The sequence below is a fragment of the Daphnia pulex genome, chromosome 10 (assembly GCF_021134715.1).
Source record: "Daphnia pulex isolate KAP4 chromosome 10, ASM2113471v1".
Taxonomy (NCBI): domain Eukaryota; kingdom Metazoa; phylum Arthropoda; class Branchiopoda; order Diplostraca; family Daphniidae; genus Daphnia; species Daphnia pulex.
The window spans coordinates 10,628,364-10,650,553 of NC_060026.1; the positions used below are offsets into that span (position 1 = coordinate 10,628,364).

General features: G+C 39.4%; 5 protein-coding genes across 10 annotated transcripts; 3 read left to right on the forward strand and 2 right to left on the reverse strand.

Annotated features, from left to right (window-relative positions):
- Window positions 1-122: 122 nt before the first annotated feature.
- On the reverse strand, window positions 123-2,045 carry LOC124205020 (DCN1-like protein 3). The gene is made up of 5 exons (XM_046602293.1): window positions 1,904-2,045; window positions 1,668-1,838; window positions 1,317-1,603; window positions 983-1,254; window positions 123-922 (listed from the first exon to the last, which is right to left on the reverse strand). Exons 1-5 carry the CDS (start codon window positions 2,001-2,003, stop codon window positions 760-762), a joined length of 993 nt encoding a protein of 330 aa, XP_046458249.1. The 5' UTR covers window positions 2,004-2,045; the 3' UTR covers window positions 123-759.
- Window positions 2,046-2,204: 159 nt separating this feature from the next.
- LOC124205021 (nucleolar complex protein 2 homolog) lies at window positions 2,205-6,462 on the forward strand. Its single transcript, XM_046602294.1, has 12 exons — window positions 2,205-2,330; window positions 2,404-2,511; window positions 2,592-2,760; window positions 3,371-4,064; window positions 4,129-4,235; window positions 4,293-4,450; window positions 4,520-4,745; window positions 4,816-5,003; window positions 5,066-5,185; window positions 5,245-5,376; window positions 5,442-5,915; window positions 5,976-6,462. The coding sequence occupies exons 1-12, from the start codon at window positions 2,307-2,309 to the stop codon at window positions 6,372-6,374; spliced, it is 2,799 nt and encodes a 932-aa protein (XP_046458250.1). The 5' UTR covers window positions 2,205-2,306; the 3' UTR covers window positions 6,375-6,462.
- Window positions 6,463-6,480: 18 nt separating this feature from the next.
- Window positions 6,481-11,017, reverse strand: LOC124205022 (CTP synthase 2-like). Its single transcript, XM_046602295.1, has 13 exons — window positions 10,842-11,017; window positions 10,443-10,782; window positions 10,165-10,382; window positions 9,938-10,102; window positions 9,589-9,879; window positions 9,424-9,512; window positions 9,221-9,358; window positions 8,989-9,146; window positions 8,820-8,927; window positions 8,530-8,748; window positions 7,939-8,012; window positions 7,736-7,877; window positions 6,481-7,668 (listed from the first exon to the last, which is right to left on the reverse strand). Exons 2-13 carry the CDS (start codon window positions 10,777-10,779, stop codon window positions 6,623-6,625), a joined length of 2,985 nt encoding a protein of 994 aa, XP_046458251.1. The 5' UTR covers window positions 10,780-10,782; window positions 10,842-11,017; the 3' UTR covers window positions 6,481-6,622.
- A 1,088-nt stretch (window positions 11,018-12,105) lies between these two features.
- Window positions 12,106-13,436, forward strand: LOC124203513 (heterogeneous nuclear ribonucleoprotein Q-like). Its single transcript, XM_046600187.1, has 6 exons — window positions 12,106-12,209; window positions 12,275-12,515; window positions 12,585-12,761; window positions 12,822-12,834; window positions 12,928-13,151; window positions 13,224-13,436. Exons 1-6 carry the CDS (start codon window positions 12,106-12,108, stop codon window positions 13,434-13,436), a joined length of 972 nt encoding a protein of 323 aa, XP_046456143.1.
- Window positions 13,437-15,353: 1,917 nt separating this feature from the next.
- LOC124205023 (trithorax group protein osa-like) lies at window positions 15,354-18,997 on the forward strand. Of its 6 annotated transcripts, none has more exons than XM_046602299.1 (8): window positions 15,354-15,532; window positions 15,644-15,821; window positions 15,888-15,948; window positions 16,024-16,337; window positions 16,410-16,880; window positions 16,974-17,012; window positions 17,075-18,538; window positions 18,603-18,997. In XM_046602299.1, exons 1-8 carry the CDS (start codon window positions 15,510-15,512, stop codon window positions 18,927-18,929), a joined length of 2,877 nt encoding a protein of 958 aa, XP_046458255.1. In that variant the 5' UTR covers window positions 15,354-15,509; the 3' UTR covers window positions 18,930-18,997. The 6 variants fall into 6 exon arrangements, with proteins under 6 accessions (XP_046458255.1, XP_046458257.1, XP_046458252.1 ...); XM_046602301.1 differs by having other exon boundaries at window positions 15,375-15,532; window positions 16,977-17,012; XM_046602298.1 differs by having other exon boundaries at window positions 15,376-15,532; window positions 15,885-15,948.
- Window positions 18,998-22,190: the final 3,193 nt, after the last annotated feature.

The following is a 22,190-nucleotide window of genomic DNA, read 5'->3' on the forward strand; positions in this document are numbered from 1 at the left end:
TTTAACAAACAACAACATAAAAATAATTATAAACTAAATATATATGTATGTTGGGTTGGTTGAGGATTTATATAAGGATGCCACTTCACTAACTACAAAGTTTTCAAACTAAGAACAAACAATTTCATCTGTATAAGCCAAAGGCTTACATTCACATCTGTATTGATGTCTTCATCCACAGTGGTCTAAGAATAGCACATAAACAAGTAGAAAGCAATCAACAGTCACAGGAAAAATACCGATTTTACATAAACACACAAACAGGCTTACGGTACGTTACATTCGGGAAAAAAGGGTGGGTATACAGAAATACCAATATATACCTACTCTTTAGAGTGGCAATCATGGTCAATCAAATTGTTACCAATCAAAGACAGTTCTTCTCAAACTACAGTATAAACAATTGGAGAAAATAAAGGTGGTTTGAGAAAGACACGATATTTCAAAGACGTGAACAAGAGGGGCCGTTTAAAAAAGAGGGACATTGGCAGGTCAGTACTCTGTACGGCGAAAGTCGTCAAGGAATCACAGCAGATATTGTTTTCATAGTATAAATGAGAGTCAAGGTGGACGAAGATTCAAAGTAAACTAACCGATACAAATACGAATTCAATAACTCACTCATCCATCAGCAATTATCATGTCTTAAAAAACCACATAGTTAATACACTCATCTGAAACGATTCAAGGTGAGAAGAGAGAAAAACTTAATACAGCAAAGCGAAACGAATACGGGAAGAAGCTGAGGGTTGATCACCATCAGTGTAGTTCTTCCTTGGCGTGCAGCACATTTTGGTTGGCTCGATCATTGGCCCATTCAACGAAATCGTCAAAAAGGCTAGGCCAAGCTTCTGTGTCGTCGTAGCGGGAAAGATCATTTCCCACAGCGTCCACTAAGTGTAGAAACATGCACCATGTATCCCTGAAGAAGAGAATTTAAATTTAAATTGCATTGAAATGCCCAACTGTTGGTGATTTGTACCTGGGTATAGCTCGAACAGGTGGAGGAGACTGTTCAAGAAATTCGATCCAACGATCAAGGAGAGGGACGGGTCGATGAGTAAATACAAGCCGCCAAAGTGAAACGGCTACATCAACAGGCAAAGAGCGTTGACCACACTCTACATCCAGAGCGAAGCGAAACGCATAGCGGTAAACGTCACTGAAAACTTCGCTGTCCTCTACTTCTTTTACTAATTGTTCTAAGCTGAACTTGAGACTACGAGGCGAATCTGTTCCTAATAGTCGACATCCCTGGATAAATGATTACACATTAATTTCAATTTTTTAAATAAATTATTTGTTAGTGTTGTTACTTGTAAGAATTCATTCTTGCTGAGCTTGCCCATTTGAGCTGCATCGCACTTCCATGCAAATAAAAGAATACGAAAGTCGTCAGCCGCTAAATCCAAATCAGCACACAGATGAAGTATTCCATCAGTGGTTATGGCATCTTCAATCCTGTCTTCAGTATTTCCACAGTAGCTTTCATAGAAGGCCACTAAATTGTTTTCTGACACTTCCACTGCACTAGTTCCATTCCCCATTCCACCAGTGCTTAATGCACCATTGATGGTATTGTTGTTTGTCTTCTTAATATCACCTGTTTGAGATGTAAAATTTAGTAAGTGTATGGGTGGCTTCATAACAAAGAAATGTTTATTCACCTGAGCTATTACTCCCTCTTCCAACCAGTGGTGGAATGAGCACATAAAAGGGCCTACGCATCTCCCCTTTAGAGTCTCTAGCGTCCAACCCACTTCCATTCACATATGTTTCAGAGCTGATGACCAGGTTAGAGTCCTCTAGCTCTTCCGATTGTGAAGGACGGTATGTATCTGTGTGACCATGAAAAAGGATTGGGTTACACAAAGGTACATTATAAATTAAATTTTCAACTAACCAGAGTCTTCTAGTTTACTTGATGAAAGAGAATAATTTCCAGGAGCAACGGATGATCTGGTATTCGCCTCACTTTTAACACAGGAGCAGCAATTCCCCATGGATGGATTTCACAAACCCGAATCGCGCGCTATAGCCTCACAACTTCAATCCCTTCCCTTCGATTCACTTTTTCTTTTTAAATCGTAACTAGCACATCACCATTGAGCCCTGATCTCGTTTTACGTGAAAATCTCGTAAGATATAAAGCTACCCAATATATAAAGGAGAATCATGTAGAAAATGAAAGGAAAACCCTGGCACACAAAACACTTGTGGGGGGAGGGGGTGACGTTTAGTCCGAAGCACACAGGCATCACAAAGCCTCCTTGCGTCCGAAAAATACACTTTACACTAGATTCAAAATGGCGGACGAAAACGAAACTTCAGTATGTATACAACTCCACATTTTTTAAATTTTAAATTAATAATTCAAGCTTTCATATTGCCACTTTCATTTAGGCCCCTGTAATTACTGTGGAAGAGCCACTTGATTTGATTCGCCTAAGTCTCGATGAAAGAATTTACGTCAAAATGCGAAATGAACGAGAGTTGAGAGGCCGGCTACATGTAAGTCGAGCACATTAAATTGCTTTTTGCTATAAAATTGTGTTCCCAAAATATATTGTATTATTGTTTATGGTCCATAGGCATATGATCAACATTTGAACATGGTGCTAGGTGAGGTAGAAGAAACAGTAACCACTGTTGAAATTGATGAAGAAACTTATGAAGAAGTTTACAGAACAACTAAACGCAACATTCCCATGCTCTTTGTACGTGGAGATGGTGTGATTCTGGTCTCCCCTCCAATGAGGGGTTCAGTTTGACAAATTAACTCAAATTCTTTCATTGTTTTGAAATGTCAAAGGCTGAATACATTGCTTTCTGATTATCTAATTAGACCACATGTGTCACTATCATTTAAGAATTCCCTAACTGTGTTTACAGTTATGATGCATTTAGGCTCTTTAATGACATATGCCTTGCATAAATAAAATATGTTAATTGTGTTAAAAACTTCATACAATAATTGGGTTAAAACTATGATAATATGATGATATGATACTACTTTTTTTTTAGAAAAGGAATGTTAGAGTTAAATATGGAATGAGATTTTAAAAGATAAATAGAACAACGACTGTTCATAGTTTAAAACGTCTAGAATTAAAAATTTATAATAACAAAACAATTAAGAATTTAGACCTATATTTGATTTACACGGAAAAATTTGAAACTTTTTAGTCCAATCCAGACGGCTTTTCAGTAAACCAATGAAATTGCCCGAAACTGTTTTCTTCCAAAAAAACAAATGACAGTCTAGCATTTTAAGTCGTCTGCTCTTAGACACGGCTGCGACACGTGTTGTCCATCGTTAGCGTAAGTTAAAAGCGGTGTTACTTTTACATTTTCATTTTGACAATCGTTTGTGTGCTCAACATGAAGAAACAATCTAAAACCAATAGCAAATTTGTTGGGAAACCTAAAGGTGGACCTATCAAGAAACCAATCCAAAGCCAAACAAAAAAATTAAATGGTAACAATGTCGCCGTTGTTAAAGATCAGAAATGGGCGAAATTGAGCCTCGACGAGTTTATTAACTCATCAGAAAGTGAAGACAACACTTCAAGCATTGACGAAGACTCCACAAAATCAGATGTAGAAGCTGGAGAAGAAATTGAAAGTGAAGTAGATGAGGAAGATGAAGAAGATGATGAAGATGATGAAATTGACGAAGAAGATGAAGATATGGATGAAGCAGATGAAGACGATGAAGAAATGGATGAAGCTGATGAAGATTCGGAAGATGAAAGTGGTGATGAATCAGATGACAATACAGCTGTGAAGAAACACAAGAAAACACTGGACAAACTAAAAAATACTGATCCAGAATTTTATCAGTTTCTGTCTGAAAATGATCGTGAATTGCTTGAGTTTGGCTCTAGCGACAGTGAAGATGATGAAAGAGGAGGGCAGCTCCATGAACTGCCTAAACCCGAAGAATTAGAACTTGGCAGTGATGAGTCTGATTTTGAAGACAAAGAAAGTGCTGCCAAAAGACAAAAAAATGTCATTACACAGAGTATGGTTGATAAATGGCAGCAAGAACTTCAAGATCCCAAGTAATTTCCATTTTATATTAGATATTTATTAAAAGTGATACTTATTCATTTCATTCTCTTTTAGATCTATAAAAACAATTGTTGACGTTGTGAGCGCTTTCCGAAGCGCTGTACACTCTGTCACTGAAGAGAAAGAAGGAGCAACCAGATTTGTTGTTCAAGGGAGTGCTGGTAATTTGTTATTAATTGTGAAGTTAACTATCTCTCACCATTTATTTCCTTTAATAGCCTTCAACGCAGTTGTCCGTTTGTGCATTGTTGATCTGATCCCAGCTTTGAAAAGAATTTTGAAGTCACCCGCTGATGAAAAGCTGAACTTAGAAAAATGCAAAAGTTGGACCAAACTCAGATTACATGTGAAATCTTATTTAGCTGATATCATACGGGTAAGGGGAAGAAAACGATGATGAAAGAACTAATCCGGTCAACTAACCCGTTTGTTTTTTCTATAACAGTTACTGGGATCTCTGACAGAATCTTCTCTTTTGTCGGTTATCCTTAAGCATATACATCAATTGATACCGTTTTACACAGCCTTTATAAAGTTATCGCGTGTACTATGCAAACGCTTGGTTACAGTTTGGTGTTCAGCCGAAGACACGATTCGAGTACTCGCTTTCTTGTCCATTTTACGGTTAGCTCGTACACTGCCAGGTCAACTGCTTGAACCGATCATCAAAGGTATTTCTGCTTTCTTCTAATTTTGTTTCCCCTCTGATAACTATATTATTCTACTGAAATTTTAAAATAGCAATGTACCTAAGTTATGCTCGGAATTGCAAGTTTACTTCTCCTTCCACGTGGCCCGTCATTAACTTTATGCGTCGCTCTCTCGTGGAGCTAATGGCTCTTCAAGAAGCTCTAACCTACAAGCACGCATTTCTCTACATCCGCCAACTGGCAATCCATTTACGAAATGCAATTACTTCTAACAAAAAGGTTTATTACATTACTACACCGGACCGAATTGTCTTTTTACATTTTTGAATTTTGTTTTGCAGGATGCTATCTTGACTGTGTACAACTGGCAGTTCGTTCATTGTCTACATCTTTGGGGCGCATTGCTTGGTGCCCTTCCTGATAGTCAGTTGCTGAAACCTCTTTTGTATCCACTTGTTCAGGTGAGTTGAAAAGTTAGCGTTGTTGCAACTTATACTTGATGAATATTTGCTTGATTTAGATTGCGATTGGCACAATCAATCTAGTACCAACCGGGAAATATTACCCTCTAAGATTTCAAGTCGTCTCAATTTTAAACCAGCTCTCTGTAGATACGGGCACTTACATACCTGTCCTTTCATTTTTATTAGAGGTAAGCTTGGTTTATTGAACATTTGACAATTCCATTATTTCATTATAATTCAAATTTCTGAGCAGATTCTGCAAAATCACAAATTCGAGAAAAAGCCATCTAAGGTTTCCATGAAACCGCTTGAACTTAGTTGCGTCTTACGAGTATCCCAATCACAGATGGGTGAAAGCGGTTATAGAGACGCTATCATAGACTTGCTGTATGATCACTTACTGGAAACTTTGCAATGCCAGTCCCATTCCTCAGCTTTCCCTGAAATTGCCTTGCCTGTCATTTTGCAACTTAAGCAGTTCATCAAAAAGTGCACATTAGCCAACTTCACAAAAAAGATGAAGCAGTTAATGGAGAAAGTTCAGGAAACATCTCAATTCATCGAGAAGCAGCGTAGCCAAGTTCACTTTGATTTGGCAGACACCAAGGCCGTTCTAGCCCTCGAGAACCAGATTAAACAAAGCGGTACTCCACTCACCAACTACCACAACTCATGGAAAAAGATGAGAGACAGGGAATTGGCAATTAAGATTGCTAAAAAACCAGAGGTAATGAAATTATTTCAAGCTATTTCCAGCATTTATTTAATGTTCTGTTGAATTTTGTAGAATGACAAAGAAGCCGGCATTCCAGTTATGAGGAAAACAGTCATTGGATCTAAACAGTCCAATGAAAACGACAGTGATGATGACGGCGAATTTGACGAACTTTTCCCCTCTGACTTGTCAGAAGACGAAGACGACGAAAACCGCTTCTTACTTAAAGAGGAGAGAGAGTCGAAACCAAAAACAAAAAATCCAGAGGAATCCAAAAAACGCAAAGAGAAGGTACAGGTTGAAGAGCCTAAAAAGAAAGTGAAGACCAAGAAGACAAAGACTGTGGAACCCACAGAGGAAGAAGAGGAAATTGCTGATGGTGAAGATATCGCTGATGAAGTAACGGACTTTAATATGTCTGATGAAAGCGAGCATGAAGATGACGAAGAAGAAAGTGACGAAGACGAATGAATTTAAAGCATTCTGCTGATTTGTTGTACTTTAATGCGTCACACGTTTGTCAATTGATTTCTGATAACAATAAACCAACAGACAAAAAGCGGTTTTATAGTTGAGGTAATTTTAACAGCTTTTTATTGCCTTGAAGCATTGGGAGGATTTATGAAAAAGGCGCTATAGAATACAACAATTTTCAGTAATGAAAGATATAATTGAAAATATGAATTTTGGCTAATCCTTATTATCCCAATTGACGCTATTTAATGGTACTGAGGTGGCTGCGGTCTGCTAGCATAAGGAGGTGCTGCTCCACCACGGCTATACGGATTAGTTGGAGTCGTTGCAGTTGGAGGATAGCCAGGATAATTAAATCCACTTTGACCCTGGGCCAATGGTTGACCAAGTGTTTGCCCTTGCGATGGAACTGCTGGATTGTAGGCCTGTGTCTGCTGACTAGCACCGCCACTGTACTGGCCGACTGGAGCAGCTCCAGGTTGGCCTGGCGCTTGAGGTTGAGTTTGCTGTTGAGTCGATCCCTGTGGATTGTATGGCATCGGCTGGGCATACGGTTGCTGTTGAATTGGCTGAGAGCCGTAGCCTGCTTGAGGATAAGTAGTCGGTTGTTGAGCCGGCAAACTGTATCCAGTAGATGTTTGCGGTTGGAATCGTTGTGGCTGTTGCCCGTAAGCTGGAGAAGGATAAGGTGATCCGAGAGGCGGTTGTGTTGGCTGCATTTGATGGGGGTTATTGGACATTCCCTGCTGTTGAGGGAGTTGTTGACCTAATTGCTGCATCCCACCAACACTAGGAAGTTGTGGAGCCATGGGCTGTCCACTTGCAGCAGCAATTGCAGGCTGAGTTGGAGGATTTTGCTGTCTGGGTGCAGCAGTTGTACTCTCATTCTGAGATGTTTGTTCGACTCCAAAAGCTTCAGAAACCTTATCTGTTTCTTTTCCCATGTCATTCCTTTGTTGATATGGATCAAACTCCTTTGCATGAATTGTAGCTGGTTTAACAACTGGCATTGTTTGCTTGTCAGATTCAGCATTGTGTATCAATGGGGAATCTCTACTTGGTGAATCTTGGGGACTTATGTCTAGCTGATCAAGCAAGTGAATAACTCGATCACGAATCCCAGATAACTCTTTCCTAATAGCCATAATGTTAGTTATTCCTTTAGTTTGCTTCTCTTCAACTGATGAATCACCAGGCTGACTATTCAGAAAGACAGTAAGCTTCAAAGTGCGACTACACTGTATGGCACTAGTTAAGTCAGAACTATCAAATATCGTAACCAAATCTCCATCTGCAAGAAAAGGATAAAAACATCAACATCATGAACAACATAAAAGAAAAGGTTCAGTAGTTAGTACCTTCATCTTTGTATTTCAATAATACTTCATCACTTGTTGACAATTTTCCCCTAAAGACCCGTTGCATCATCAAAACGAGTTCATCATAAGTAATGTCTTCATTGTGAATCGGGATACGCCGAATGTCATCGTTCAGTTGCGCCTAAGAAATTTAATGGTTAAAGCAAACTATTTTTCTTGCAATTCAAATTATTTTTTACTACCTTGATCACCAACTTTCCTCCTAGGTTCCACTGAGGATTGGTGCTTTCTTCAGAATTCATTTCACTCATGGGGAAGAATAGCCTTTAGAACACCCGTCTTCCTCTGCTGTTCTAATCCAACACGGCAGTTTCTTTCAAGTGACAAACCACAGCTCTTTTACACACCTGAACACGTCACTTGTGAATCGTGACTGAACAGGGGGTAGGGTAAGCTTAATATAAAACATGAAAAACAACGTTGCCAGTAATGGTAAAAGCTTGTATTATTGCCACAATTTCTGTTACATCATTTCAGCAAGATATTTGCTATGAAAAATCAAAATGTTAACATCGAATTCATTAGTTGACGTAACAATAATTTCATCACGATTTAGACCGAATTCAATTCATTTTAAATATCGATGATTATCCCTCGGTATGAGACTCTGTCGGAGATCTAACATTTAGGTGACACGGAGTGGCAGGTGTCGAAGTTGCGGATAAACTAACATTACTTATATTGCGTCGAAGAAGTCCTACGATGTCATCATCTGGTAAATTTAATAGAACATTTAAAAAGCATGAAATTAGGCAAAAGAAAGAAAAATGTACCTGAATTTTCTCCATCTTCAGATGTTGTGTTTGAAGACATGGCATTGTTCAAGTATGGTTGAAGTTTTCCCACTGCTGCCAAAAGAAGTCCAAGATAAGGAGGCGATGGCTTCAACGGTCTACTTATGTATTCTGGATGATACTGTGTAGCCACAAAATATGGATGTGTAGCAGTCGGTAGTTCCATGATCTCCATGCGAGTTTCCGAATCATCCCGACCTAGAATTCCAAATTATTTTTTATTTTACAATATAAAAATTCTGATACAATTTTCAAAATTATTAACGTACCGACGAAATGAAGACCAGCCTTTTCAATTTGATCAACATATTCTGGGTTTACTTCGTAACGATGACGATGGCGTTCATCTATGGCTCCGACGTTTCCGTACAATTTTTCTGAAATGCGATAAGAAAATGTGTACACAGTTTGATGTCAAATACGGATAATAAAATATACTGAGAATGGAATCTCCATGGAATATAGTGGTTCTCTTGCCCAACCGCATAGTGCCACCCATTTGACCAGGATTGTGTTCTGGCATGTCGATAACAACAGGATAAGGAGTATCTGCATCAATTTCTGTCGTGTTGGCGTCTTTCCAGTTCATCACATTCCTGGGAACACAAAAATAAATCAAGACGTCTACAGATCCGCAGCAATATTTTTAAATAAGTCGCGTGTACAATACCTAGTAAATTCAATAACAGCAGCTTGTAATCCAAGACATACGCCAAGGAACGGTTTTCGAGTAGTTCGACACCACGTAACAGCAGCAATTTTGCCTTCCATTCCTCGTTTACCAAAACCACCAGGGACAATAACACCCCTAAAATACAGATATTAAAGTTGAATATGCATATGTTTAGAAAAAACGTAATTCAATTCACATACTCGCTGCGACATAAAATTTGCCAGGCTTGGTGGTACTTGACGGGATTCTCTATTTTTGTGGCTTCTTCGAGGCTTGTGGCTTCAATATACTAAAAAAAATACAGAAGTATGGATGAGATTTTTTAGGCCAAAATTAAAACAGTGTACATAATATGTAGAACATACCGAAAGTATTAAACGACGGTTTACAAAGAGAGCAGAATGATTCAATGCTTTGGTTACGGATGCATAAGCATCTTCTAATTGAGTATACTTGCCAACTAAAGCAATCTCTACGACCTTACGAACATTGTCGTGGCGGTCAGCAAGATCTCTCCATTTCCACATAAACTTTTTAGGTCGTGGTGGAGTGGCTATATTAAGCTGCAATCTTTCACTGATGAACTGGATAAGGCCTTGCTCTTCCAACATCAAGGGAACTCTATATGTTGATGTGCAGTCATGGATACAGATAACCTGTATATAATAATTGCTCAACTATATTCATGCCCTTGAAAATGTGACTGAATCCTACCCTGTCTGGCTTAACATGACAGAAATTGGAAATCTTCTGCTTGACCTCATCAATGATGGGCATTTCACTACGGCAAACAATTAAATCAGGAGACAGCCCAGAACCTCTCAGTTCCTTCACACTTGCTTGAGTAGGTTTGGTTTTTGATTCACCTGTAGATTTGGGCTAAAAATTGAATTGGTTATTAAATTAGCAACAATATAAAAAAAATTGAGATACAACATTACCTGTGGAACAAGAGAAACATGAACACAGCAGAAGCTTTCATGACTGACACGAAACTGAAACTGTCGAAAGGCTTCTACAAAGGGCATGCCCTCAATGTCTCCTATAGTTCCTCCAAGTTCAATGATACACACTTCTGGCTCTTTTCCATCCTCAGTGACAGGAACTTTGGCAACATTTTCAACCCATTCTTGAATGGCATCTGTAATGTGAGGAACAACTGAAAAGGAAAAATGAAAAATAATTGTCAATTAGGGATATTTGATTTTGTGACACTCACCTTGAACAGTTTTTCCGAGGTAGTCACCCCTTCTTTCACATTCAATGACTTGCTGATAGATCTTCCCTGTTGTTATATTGTTGGCTCGGTGAAGAGTGACATCCAAGAATCTTTCATAATTCCCTAGATCAAGATCTACTTCCCCACCATCATCTAGCACAAATACCTCACCATGTTCAAATGGTGAAAATGTTCCAGCATCAATATTAATGTATGGGTCAATTTTAATAGATGTGACATGAAGCCCACAATGCTTAAGAATTGTGCCAATTGAACTTGCAATTACTCCTTTGCCAATTCCACTAATAACACCTCCAGTTACCAAAATATACTTCATTTCCTAGTTTAAAACATGACAATGACGTTACCGTAAATATATTCTTCCTTGAAACCTCCTACCTTCGATTTAGATGCAAAAATGTTTCACTATGTATTTGTAACTGATCTACGGAAAATAAACCGTGTAGATATGGTCAAATCTTTAGAAGTATATGATGGATGAGACTCGATAAAGAAACTGGATGTTATACGAGTGAATTCAAAACATTCTACGAACCGCCATAACTCTCTCTACAGAAGCGAAGTTGCAATATTCACTATATTGGCGCAAATAAGGAGATCACCATAAAAATAAAATGTTAGTGGAGTAACCGAGTAAAGATAATTTTTTTTTCGTAAAAAAAAATGTAAGGTGCAATATTTTTCATGAACTTTGTTCATAATAACGGTAATAATCTCTGTTCAAACACTTCTAGAAAATCTATTAAATTAAAAATATGGAATTGAAATATAAAAATGTTGGTAAACTAAACTAAAAAACACGAACAATGCAAGTACCCCAAAATAATAAAATCTTTTTAATATACCACCAAATATGAATGTTTTCCGGATAACTGTATTTGAGTAATTAAATTTAGTAATTTACTGATTTATCTGACCGTAGTCCGCCATTGCTCTTATGGCAGAAAGTTCCTCCGTTAACTTAGAATTACTTCAAATCTAAAGTCCTAATTTTTTGCTCTTGATTTCTAAAAATCAATAACGTGCTAGCGTATAGGGCTCTTTCGGATCTGTTTTCTTTTGCCGTTTTATCTGGCATCGCAGCTTGGTGCCGTTTCTTGTATCAGAAATAAATAGTATAATCTATATACTTATTTTACAATTTATCTATTAACTTGTTAAAATTACTAATACAATCACCTGAGATATGTGAATTTCAACTTTAAAGCAGTAGACTGGTAACGTACCCCCTTTTCAAAAACTGGCAGCCCTGCGCCCGACCAATTAAAACCTTTAGAATGTTTCGAAATTTTCAGACAAAATTCAGTCAAGGGGTTTTAGTCAGAAAGATTGATTTTTCAGAGATTTTTCAGAGTTCTAGACAGAGTGATCAGCATATAGTCGAAGGTTATCAAAGTAAAGTCAATCGAAGTAATAAATATCTCAGATCAAAAATTAAATCTACGACCGGTAGTTTCAACTACGAACATTTTAATCAGAGTGATTGATTTTTGAGAGATTTTCAGAGTTCTAGACAGAGTGATCAGCAGATAGTCGAAGGTTATCAAAGTAAAGTGAATCGAAATCATAAATATCTCAGATACAAAAGTTAATCTACGACCAGTAGTTTCAACTACGAACTACGGCGTTTAGTTAGAAAAAAATGGAGAACTCTGTATGTAGCCACTTAAAGAAACACAGTCAAAAAGATGTAGGAATGCAATATGAATTTTGTGGTTCGATAATTGAGGATTATTATCAAGAAGTGTGAGTAGTTTTTATCAATTACTTACTTTTTTTACTTAGTTCTTAATTAATTATATTAATTTTAGTTTGCCAGAGCAAAAAACCATCCAGAAGATCCTGGATTATGTTGGCCGAACATACACAAAATGTATCCCAATTCTGGAGACGGAATCAGAAGAAAAAGAAGTCACCTCATGCAGCACGAAGGAAACTGTTGGAAATCAAGAACTTGATATAGTTCCTTCCTACGTAGTCACAATAATGACCAATGCTCAAGCAACATTTGGAGGACCTTTCTCTGAATTGGATCGGTCCCCAACCACTTCAGTGTTATGAAGTAAGTTGGCCCAACCATTTTAATCGTTATTATTATTTAAAAATTTGTGTTCTCTCTAGGTTTTCTTTGTAAACGTTCCACTTGATGCAATGCTGGAAGAAATAATGCCTATTTTTGAAGACTGTGGACCAATATGGAATGTAAGATTAATAATGGATCCATTGTCGACCCTCAGCCGAGGTTTTGGATACGTAAATTTCACCATGATGGAAGCCGTAGCCACAACAATCGAAATGGTATAATTAATGAATCAATTTTAAAGACGATTAATGATTATTTTTTTTGCATGCTCGTAGCTAAACGGATTGAGTTTCAAGGGAACTGGAGCGATGCAGGTCAATAAAAACTATGTTCAACTATCCTGACCCGGCACGTTTGCATAATTTTAATTCCCTTCATCAGGAGGCATTTTGAATGTCATTTCGGCGGAAACCAAGCCCAACTGGGGAGTTTGTCTCGTGGAATATGACTCGATCCAGTCCGCTGCTTTCGCAAAACAACAGCTTGGCACAATCAAAGTGTTTGGTTCCGACATAATCGTCGATTGTGCCGATCCCAATGAAGCTAAAAAGAACAAGGTCGTTGACGGCGCAGCAAAGCGAAAAACAAAAATCGATTCATCAAAGGTTAATTTATATTTAGATTATAATAGCATTTTTGCCAATTAATTTGTTTACTTTTTCTCGTACTTTTTTCAGATTAAGGTACTTCATGTCGGAAATATTTCAAAAAGAAGCAGCATGGAACGTATAAAGCAATTGTTCGGAAAGCATGGCCCCATTCAGCTGGTCGAGAAGTTTGCTGACTACGCATTTGTTCATTACGAAAACAGGGACGATGCCGCGAAGGCAGTAGAAGATCTAAATGGCCGCACAGTCGACGGGGCGAGTCTGACCGTGTCATTCAAGTAATTGGACACAACTGGACGATATTGACAAGTGGATTTTTTCATATTATTTTTCTTTTTGCGTTACGCATCCCCTAAAATTGTTGATCTCATACATCGTACAAATCTGTCTTAAAATTTTATGCTTTGTGGTGTTTTGGATAAATCTTACAACAACGTTTAAATGTAAATGACTCATCAGACTTTTAAAAAAAACTGAGTGTTTTTTGGTGTTGCACAACTTCTTGAACCTCCTGACAATTACTTTGATGAGGTTAGTTTACTTTAAGGAATTCATCAACAAGTTTAAGGAGCACCACAAAAATTCAACAAATTCCAAGGCAGAGGAGTCCATGATGCTCGATTACTTATATATGGTCAACATAAACGCGGAGAAAGGTGAAAAACTGAAAAAGCATAATGTCTGTTAGTCAAGGGTTTCCCGTGACGTTCGGTGTGCGCTCACGAAAAAGTAGCAGAAAACAAGCGGGGAATATATAGGGAAGAAATAATAACTGCCAATAAAACAAACCAAATAATCAAAAAGTGATCGGTTCAACCAAATTAATGCATAATCTTATTTAAAAAACCGAAAAATGCATTTTCTGTTCACATTTACTTAGTTAAAAACTCACAGATCCTCCCCAAATCTCTCTATTTAAAATTAGGCGCTTAGGATGCAGCGTTGCCATTTTCACAATTTACTGAAATTTCGTAAAATTTCTTACACACCGACGTCTGTTGGCCCCAAGGCCCCAGATTATGACGTCTGTCTGTCGGAAATCAAATAAAGTTGATATCCCTCTATTTTTTAAGATATAGTTCATATTTGCTAAACAAAATTGTGTATTTTTTTACCCTTCCCGCCGACTTCGGGATCGCGTCACGCTTGAACGCCCCGGCAGCCAGTCGACAGACGTGGCTTTTCGTGTGTGTCCTACCCCCCCTAACCATATTTTAGCCTCAAACCTTTTGCTAAATCATTGTCATGTTTTTGGGGCCCAGCTCCCAGACTATAATGTTTCCTTTGATATTTATTAATCCCGAGAACGGCACGCACCCCACACCCCATAGTATGGGGTTTCTGAAAAAATCCGCCGCATACATTTGGCGTTGGCTACGGAAAATAAACTCAGGACAATACTCCAACCTCGGAGTACGTCCAGCTATTAAAAAAAAATACATTTGGCGTAGCTCTCATTCGAGGCTCAAAAAAGGAAAGTTTGAATTAATTAAAAATAAGAGACGTGGGCCATAATATCGTACTCTGATAGGTATAGGTGGATTGTGTCATCAGACATCTCGTTTTTCTTTAGTTTACAACTAGTTAAGCTATACTAAATTTGAGAGAACTGTATAATATAGTGTAAAGAATAGATAACATTCACATCCAAATCACGGACACGGCTTCAAAAGACGTTTTTTATGCTTTCAAACTTCAAAGTTAGTTTAATAAATTTGCCGCATACCCGTTTTCACGTATTGACAAACGAGAAACGATATCAAGCTGTTTTATTTTAAGGGTGATATTTCTCGATATTCCTAATGGATAAATACAGAGATACTTAAATTATTCACTTCACGGAATATTAAAAGTAATGATATAACTTGGAGGACTCTGTGTGAAATTGGGCAGTACTTCACTGTAGGTCAAACAGCCCTTGGTCTTCACGGGTCTTCCGTAAATAAGGGGGATATAGGATATTTGTCACTAAACGTATATTCATGAATGAAACCAACCATTAACTTTGTCTGTTACTAGCATTGCGAAAGCCTAACTTTGCTTGAAAATTAATGCATTTAAACACCTGAGCCCAAACACAAAGCCCTTTTGGCGGTTTGATTAAAAAATACAACCCCCAAGTATGCGCAAATATGGCCGACACAAATTCCCTCCTAAATAGTCCTCTCTTCCTCATGTCTCACTTGAAAGAAATGCCATTATATAATTTTTATCTTACCCTTACTCTTCATTAGTTACGGTTTTTTACGCGCGTCCCGCGGGCTGTGAGAGCCTATATATTGTTCGGTACGCAGCATTCGATTAGCGACATTCTACCATTCACTCGTCGACGTCGGCAGCTGCTGTGCTGCAAAAATGTTGGCAATGATAGTATGGAGGTAATTATTTAGCTCTTTAGTTTTAATTCAAGAGTTTGTGAATTTATTTTTTTATTGTAATTATTTTTATTTGTTGTAAAATTTCAATTTCTTTAGATATTTCATGTTCAGATTGGTGGCCACTTTCTTATTTGTGAATGTTGTATGCGGCCAGGGTTATCAGCCCCCTTCAGACGAATATATTTATCAACAACAGCCTCTGCAGCATTATGATGGATATGAAACCCATCGTCAATACAGGTCAGCCGGTGATGAGCCAACAACCATTACACCATCAGTTTCTCTCAAGGTAGTAAACAAAATACTTAAGGATCCTTTTATTTATTAATTAAATATAATGTGTTTATTTTAGCAGGAGAATCTATCAGAAAATCAAACATTGGATTCTGATTTGGGCAATAATTCTACACACATAAGTACCAGAGATATTAATGACATGTTCCCATCTGACCTACAGTTTATTGATGATGCTGATGTTGTGACATTACCAGATGGTTCCATCACCTTGGTCACTGACATGCCATTGGAAAGCTCATCTATGGCATCACCTGTGCCTTCACTGCTGATGAGTCGTGACACAAGCAAATCTGTGTTGGATTCATCCGATTTGTCAAGCATTGAGCAGCTGAATGTCACAACTGAAAAAGTTAACTCCACTTTGGATAATTCAACTGTTGAAGAAATCAAAATTTTGAAGAGGCGACAAGCCCAACAAGTACTTATTCAACAGGTACCAACTCAACCCCAACAGGTGCCTTCATTAGTTTTCCAGCCTCTGTCATTTCAAAGAAGTCAGTTTATTCAGGTATATTGTACTGTTACTAAATTTATGTAGATCTTGTCAAAAAAATTTTTTTTTTTTTTGTAAATGTTGTAGGCTCCACCTACATTGTTCTCTGGACAGCCTGGGCAACCAGCTTTAGTTCAGGTGCCGATTGGGCAATCTCAGTTCGTTCCTAATCAGTTGCGGTTCGTTCAACCCCAATTCTTGGTTCCGCAAATCGTTCCTCTACAAAACAGCCAAGCTTCGATCACACAACCACCAGTGCAGTTACCTCCACAGTCGCCTCCGAAACTATCATTGAATCCCGTCCCGCTTCCTCCAGCCATTTCTATTCCGCATCCTAATATGACCACCCCTCCATCTGATAACGATTCCCAAGCAAATGCGGTAAAGACTCGCGAGGCAAATGCAAATAGAATGGTGCCTAAAGCACAGCAACCACCGATGGGTGCATTTAAACCGATGGTATCTCCCATGCCACCACGACCGACACCTCCACCGGCTCCTGTGCGAGGTTCTCCAGTTGCACCTACTACTACTACTCCGCCGATGCAGGCTCCAATGGTATTGTTTTAAAATTTGTCAGCTAATGCTAGAAATATGCGACTTCTTTCATTTGTCAGACGGGTGAAATTTTAATGTTATTTATTTCTTCAGCAGATGATGCCTGTTCCTGCACCTGTTCAGCCCATGGTGGTATGTGTTTGGTTCTTTCGTTTTGGTTATTTTTTAATTTATTTGTCATTATTGAGTTACAGAGGCCCCAACTACAAGGGCAGCAAGCACCACCACAGAGTCAACAATCAGTTGTTGTACAAAACACTACGCCTCTTCCACGTGGATTGATGGTTCCACCACCTCTTTCGTTGGAAGCACAAAACGGTCGGACAACGACGGCGGTACAGCTGGGTTCGTTTCCTGCACCAACGATGATCTCATTTCCACCTCAAACAGTGCAGCGAACGGGATCGCCAATGGATCTTCAACCCCAACAGCAGCAGCAGCCACAACTGATGGGCCAGGCTCCTCCAGCTCAGGTGGCACAACGATCGGGACCACCGATGGATCAACAATCATTGCCCGTGGGTCAATCGATGAATCAGCCGCCTTCGGCTGCTCAACATTCGGTACCACCCGTGAACCAACCATCACCGCCGCAGCAGATGAGCCAGACTCCTGCAAACCAAGTGGCCCAACCACCTGGTCAACGGTCGATGGGTCAAGTACAACAACAGACGATGGTCCAACCTGTGGGTCAAGCCCCTCAAGCTCAGGCTGTACAAAGATTCGGACCGCCAATGGATCATCCCCTGCAACAACAGCAACAACAACTGCCCGTGGGTCAGGCTCCTCCATCTCAGGTGGCACAGAGGTCGGGATCGCCGATGGATCAACCACAACAGCCAATGCCCTCTGGTCAGCCGATGGGTCAGGCTCCTCCATCTCAGGTGGCACAGCGGTCCGGACCACCGATGGATCAACCCCAAATGCTGCAACCGAGTCAGTCAATGAATCAGCCTCCTCCAGATGCTCAACGTTCGGGACCACCGATGAATCAACCGTCACAGCAGCAACCGACCAGCCAGCCGATGAGCCAGACTCAAGTTACCCAACAACCTGGACTACAATTGATGGGCCAAGCAAATGCCCTGGCGGTACAACGATCGGGACCGCCAATGGATCATCCCCTGCAACACCAGCAACAACAACTGCCAGTGGGTCAGGCTCCTCCATCTCAAGGAACTCAGCGGTCGGGATCGCCTATGGATCAAACACAACAACCAATGCCCGCGAGGCAACCAATGGGCCAGGCTCCTCCAACTCAGGCGGCACAGCGATCCGGATCACCGATGGATCAACCCCAAATGCTGCAACCGAGTCAGTCAATGAATCAGCCTCCTCCAGATGCTCAACGTTCGGGACCACCTACGAATCAACCATCACAGCCGCAATTGATGGGTCAACCTATGGGACAAGCTTCTCCAGCTCAGGTGGGACAGCGGACAGGTCCTTTGCTAGTCAACCAACCGCTACCAAGCACATCGCAACAGCCATTTGGAGCACCAAATAGTCAGCCTCCTCCACCACCACCACCTCCTCAGCCCCAGCCCCAGCAGCAAATGGCCCAACAGATGATGGGACTTAATCAGCAGCCACCCCAATCGCCTCAAATTGCCCCACGTATTAATTCTCCAATAAATCCACCAGCTCCATCTTCAATGGTGAGAAAGAGGGATATTTTAATTTATTTATTTGAATGTTTTGATTTAAAGAATTTTATATTAGATGGACTTCCCTCAGTCAGTTGATACGGCTTCGCTACCCGTGTCGCAATTTAATCAAAGGAGTGCCCAGGATGGGCGCGGTGGACATCAAATGAACTTGGTTGCATCAAACAAAGAAAGGCATATGATGAGACGAAGCGTGGATAGACCCCGTATGAGAAGGCAAATGGATGCTGTTCCCTATCCGTCCAAGGAGGCTTACGATTCTTATGTCGTGAATAATTACCGCTATCTATACGATGAAGTTTATCCGACATACACTCCTCCAGTATATACCACCACCACTGCTGCTGCTCCAAAATATGAATATTACGTCCCACGTTATTGATATCATGTATATTATCGATTGTCATGTATGAATTACTTCAGAGGTTTAAATATAATTATGGATTTAAACCAGTTTCTTTGTTTTGAAAGTTCCAGCTATCGCTGCCGTGGTCTAACAACAGTGAATATTGAATTTTCTCTCATCTAATCTAATTTCGACAACAATAATACTTGACTATAGAAACAGTGATATAGGTTATTCTATCAATATGTATGTAATCCTGGTTACTATAAAAAGTATCAAATCAAAACTCTTCAATTGTTGGTGTGTAATTTCAAGGTAGCTACTTTGTTTGCCGTTTGCTACGGATGCGCAAGTATTAGTCATGTTTCATTCGAGTTGGATGCGTATCAATAGAGATTTGTTAAGTTTCATTTGGTTGGTCATAGTAACAAAACGTTTACAAAAATTTAAAATATTACGCCAAAGCTTCTTAGACGTAAAGTTTTTTGTTTTGTTTTCATAATTATATAATTTATTTCGTCATTTCGGAATGCGTACGGTTATCAGTGTAAAATTATGACTCTTGCTGGAATTATTATGTGGTTTATCAGGCTCACTTTTTTTCCTGAAATATTATTTCCTTCGTCACGTCACATAAAGTCTTTTTTTAAATTTCTTTTTGTGCGGTAATTTCTCTCTTCTGGCCGCTAGTAATAGTCAAATGCTGCCATCCTCCGATGAAATAAGGAACTCGATGATAAAACTGAGAAAAATGGAAAAGGATTTCATTAAAAAAATCGAAAAAGAATTGTCTATCAAGAATAATACAAGTGGATAAAGCCAACACCTCATTCGATGGATTGAATATTGGAGGGTTTGTTTTGCTCGTGAATTGGACGTGGATAAACGAGTAAGACTCTCGGGTCGTGATTGACAATAAATTGACATGCAGTGACATATAATCCTCCGAAATGAGAAGAATGAAACAATTGTGTGTAACTAAGGGGTTCGTGAAAATATCCATCGCAACGGGCAGCTTATTCCTTACACCCCCACCACGCGGTTCCTCAGATCAGAAACAGATCTGACGCAACTGATTTCGCGTGCGGCACTTGTGCGTGCCCTATCCCAGGAAGACATATCCAACCTCCGAGTTGAGAGAAATAAGAGATGAGTCGATTGTTTTTGAGTAATGAAGTGCAGAGTTGAAGACGAGCTCGTTTGACGTTGTGTGTTGTCGTGATGCGCCAACTTTTTGTTTTTCCCCCGAGTGTGCATCTCGGCGCGGTCACTTGTGGGCCGCCGCCCCGACAAGATGCAGCGCAGAGACACCGGGGGAATGTTGTTGTTTGTGTCGAACCGCGCGCGGACAGTCCAACAAGACACAACATTCCATTAGTCATGAACCGCGTCATTTTCGGCACGTTCTATTCCTCTCTCTCTATTTCTCACGTCGTTTTCTTTCTTTCTTTCTTCTCGACCTTTGCTGCTTTCATTTATTCACATCGTCGGCTATCTGCACCGGAGAATCTAAATATCACGAAATTCTTTCTTGTGTTTCTTCTTCTTCTTTTAGATTTTCAACTTGTGCACGGTGATGATGATAATTTAAATGCAAGAGTAACACGTCCGTGTGATTGCACTGTCGGGCTGGCTGCTGCTTCATCCGCCATGAGAGAGAGAGAAAGAGAAATATCTATGTATATCTATGTAGCAGCTCGCCCATTTTATTTTTTCTCCATGAAATTTTGTTATTTGCCCCGTTGCGTCTTTTCATTGACACCCGCAGCTCCAATTCCGGGAAATCTTCAGATTCTTTTTTAAAAAAAGAACTCAACTGGCGGGATTCATTGCAGAAAGAGTTTTTTCCCCCAAACCGGGGGGCTCTCATCTATAGGCCAACCAGAGACGTTGGGAAAAGGAGAGAGAGTTCTCCTAGGAAAAAGTCAAAAAGGTAAAAAGAATTCAATCCCTTAAAAAGCAGCGCGGCTCCAGCGAAATGAATTGAATTGGAAACGCACCTCAAAAGGATCTTTGATGAATGCGTTTCTCTCGGTCAGAATTAGATTTAGATTTTATTTTTATTTTTATTTTTTCATTAAGAAAAGAAAATCAAAATTTAATATACCGAGTGTAGTTACTGTAAAATAAATAATTTCCTTAGTTGTTTTTCCAGTGAAAAACCCCAGTTCAATTTGAAGGAGGAAAGAAATAAAAGTGTTTCTATTTATACGTAAGATTATTTGTTCGGCTTATTATAATTGATGGACGCTGGTAAAGAAACTCAAATCTCTGTGTTTCTTAGCCGGAACATGTCGAGCTGTTGTCCGTTTCTCGGACTCAATTATCAACACTCAATAATAATAATAATAATATACAGTGAGAGCTAACTGTGCTGGCCAGGTAATACAATAATATAATAACGAAATAAAATAAAAAATATGATGATACAAGACAAAAAAGGAACACCATCGTCGATGTGTTTGCGTGTGTGTGTGGTGGGATGCCGCCACCGCCGCCGACGTCAACGAGAGAAAAAGACACCCAAACATTCAAGAATTATAAATAAATAGATGGTTGAAACGCGCACGGCCTGCTGTTCTTCTCGGCGGCATCGATTGTCTCTTCTTTTATTTTATTTTTTTCCCAATTTTATTTCCTTTTTGTTTCGGTCGAATCGCATCGTCCACAATATAAAGGGGGAGAAATAACGCGGACCCCTCTTGTCTTTTTTCATGGGACTCTCATCATCTCGCACTCTCCTTCTATAGCGTCAGCAAGAGCGCAGAGTCACCGTTGCGTTCAAGTTGTGTCCGTGATAAGCGTCCAACAACTGCTCCTCTATATGTTGTGCGTTAAACAACTATCCGTCTCCTTTCTCTTCGGCCCCTTTTGTTTCTCCAGAATTTTCTTGAGGGTTTTGTTTCAAAGGCCTATCGTCGGCCTTGTTAGGCTCCTCTACTACAACAATATAATAGATTTTCTATACCTATATTTTAAACTAACTTTTTAAAGATATTTTAAAACAAACAGAAATTCAGCTCCGCTTTGAGATTTTTCCGAGATTTTATAAAACACCGTAACGTATATATTTATAAAATACTATGCAAGTGGGATGACGTAACCGGTCGTTACGATTGGATTTTCCCTTTTTTTTTCTAAAATTCTTTTTGTGTGTCGCTCATCAAAATGATGAGATGTCTGTTCAAACAGGTGACCGCGAAAGAAGAAGAAAGAAAAGACTTATAAGAAAAAAAGGATTTTACCTTTGTAGAAATGTGCGCATGTTGTATGTGTATCTGTCGGTCAAGGAAAGAC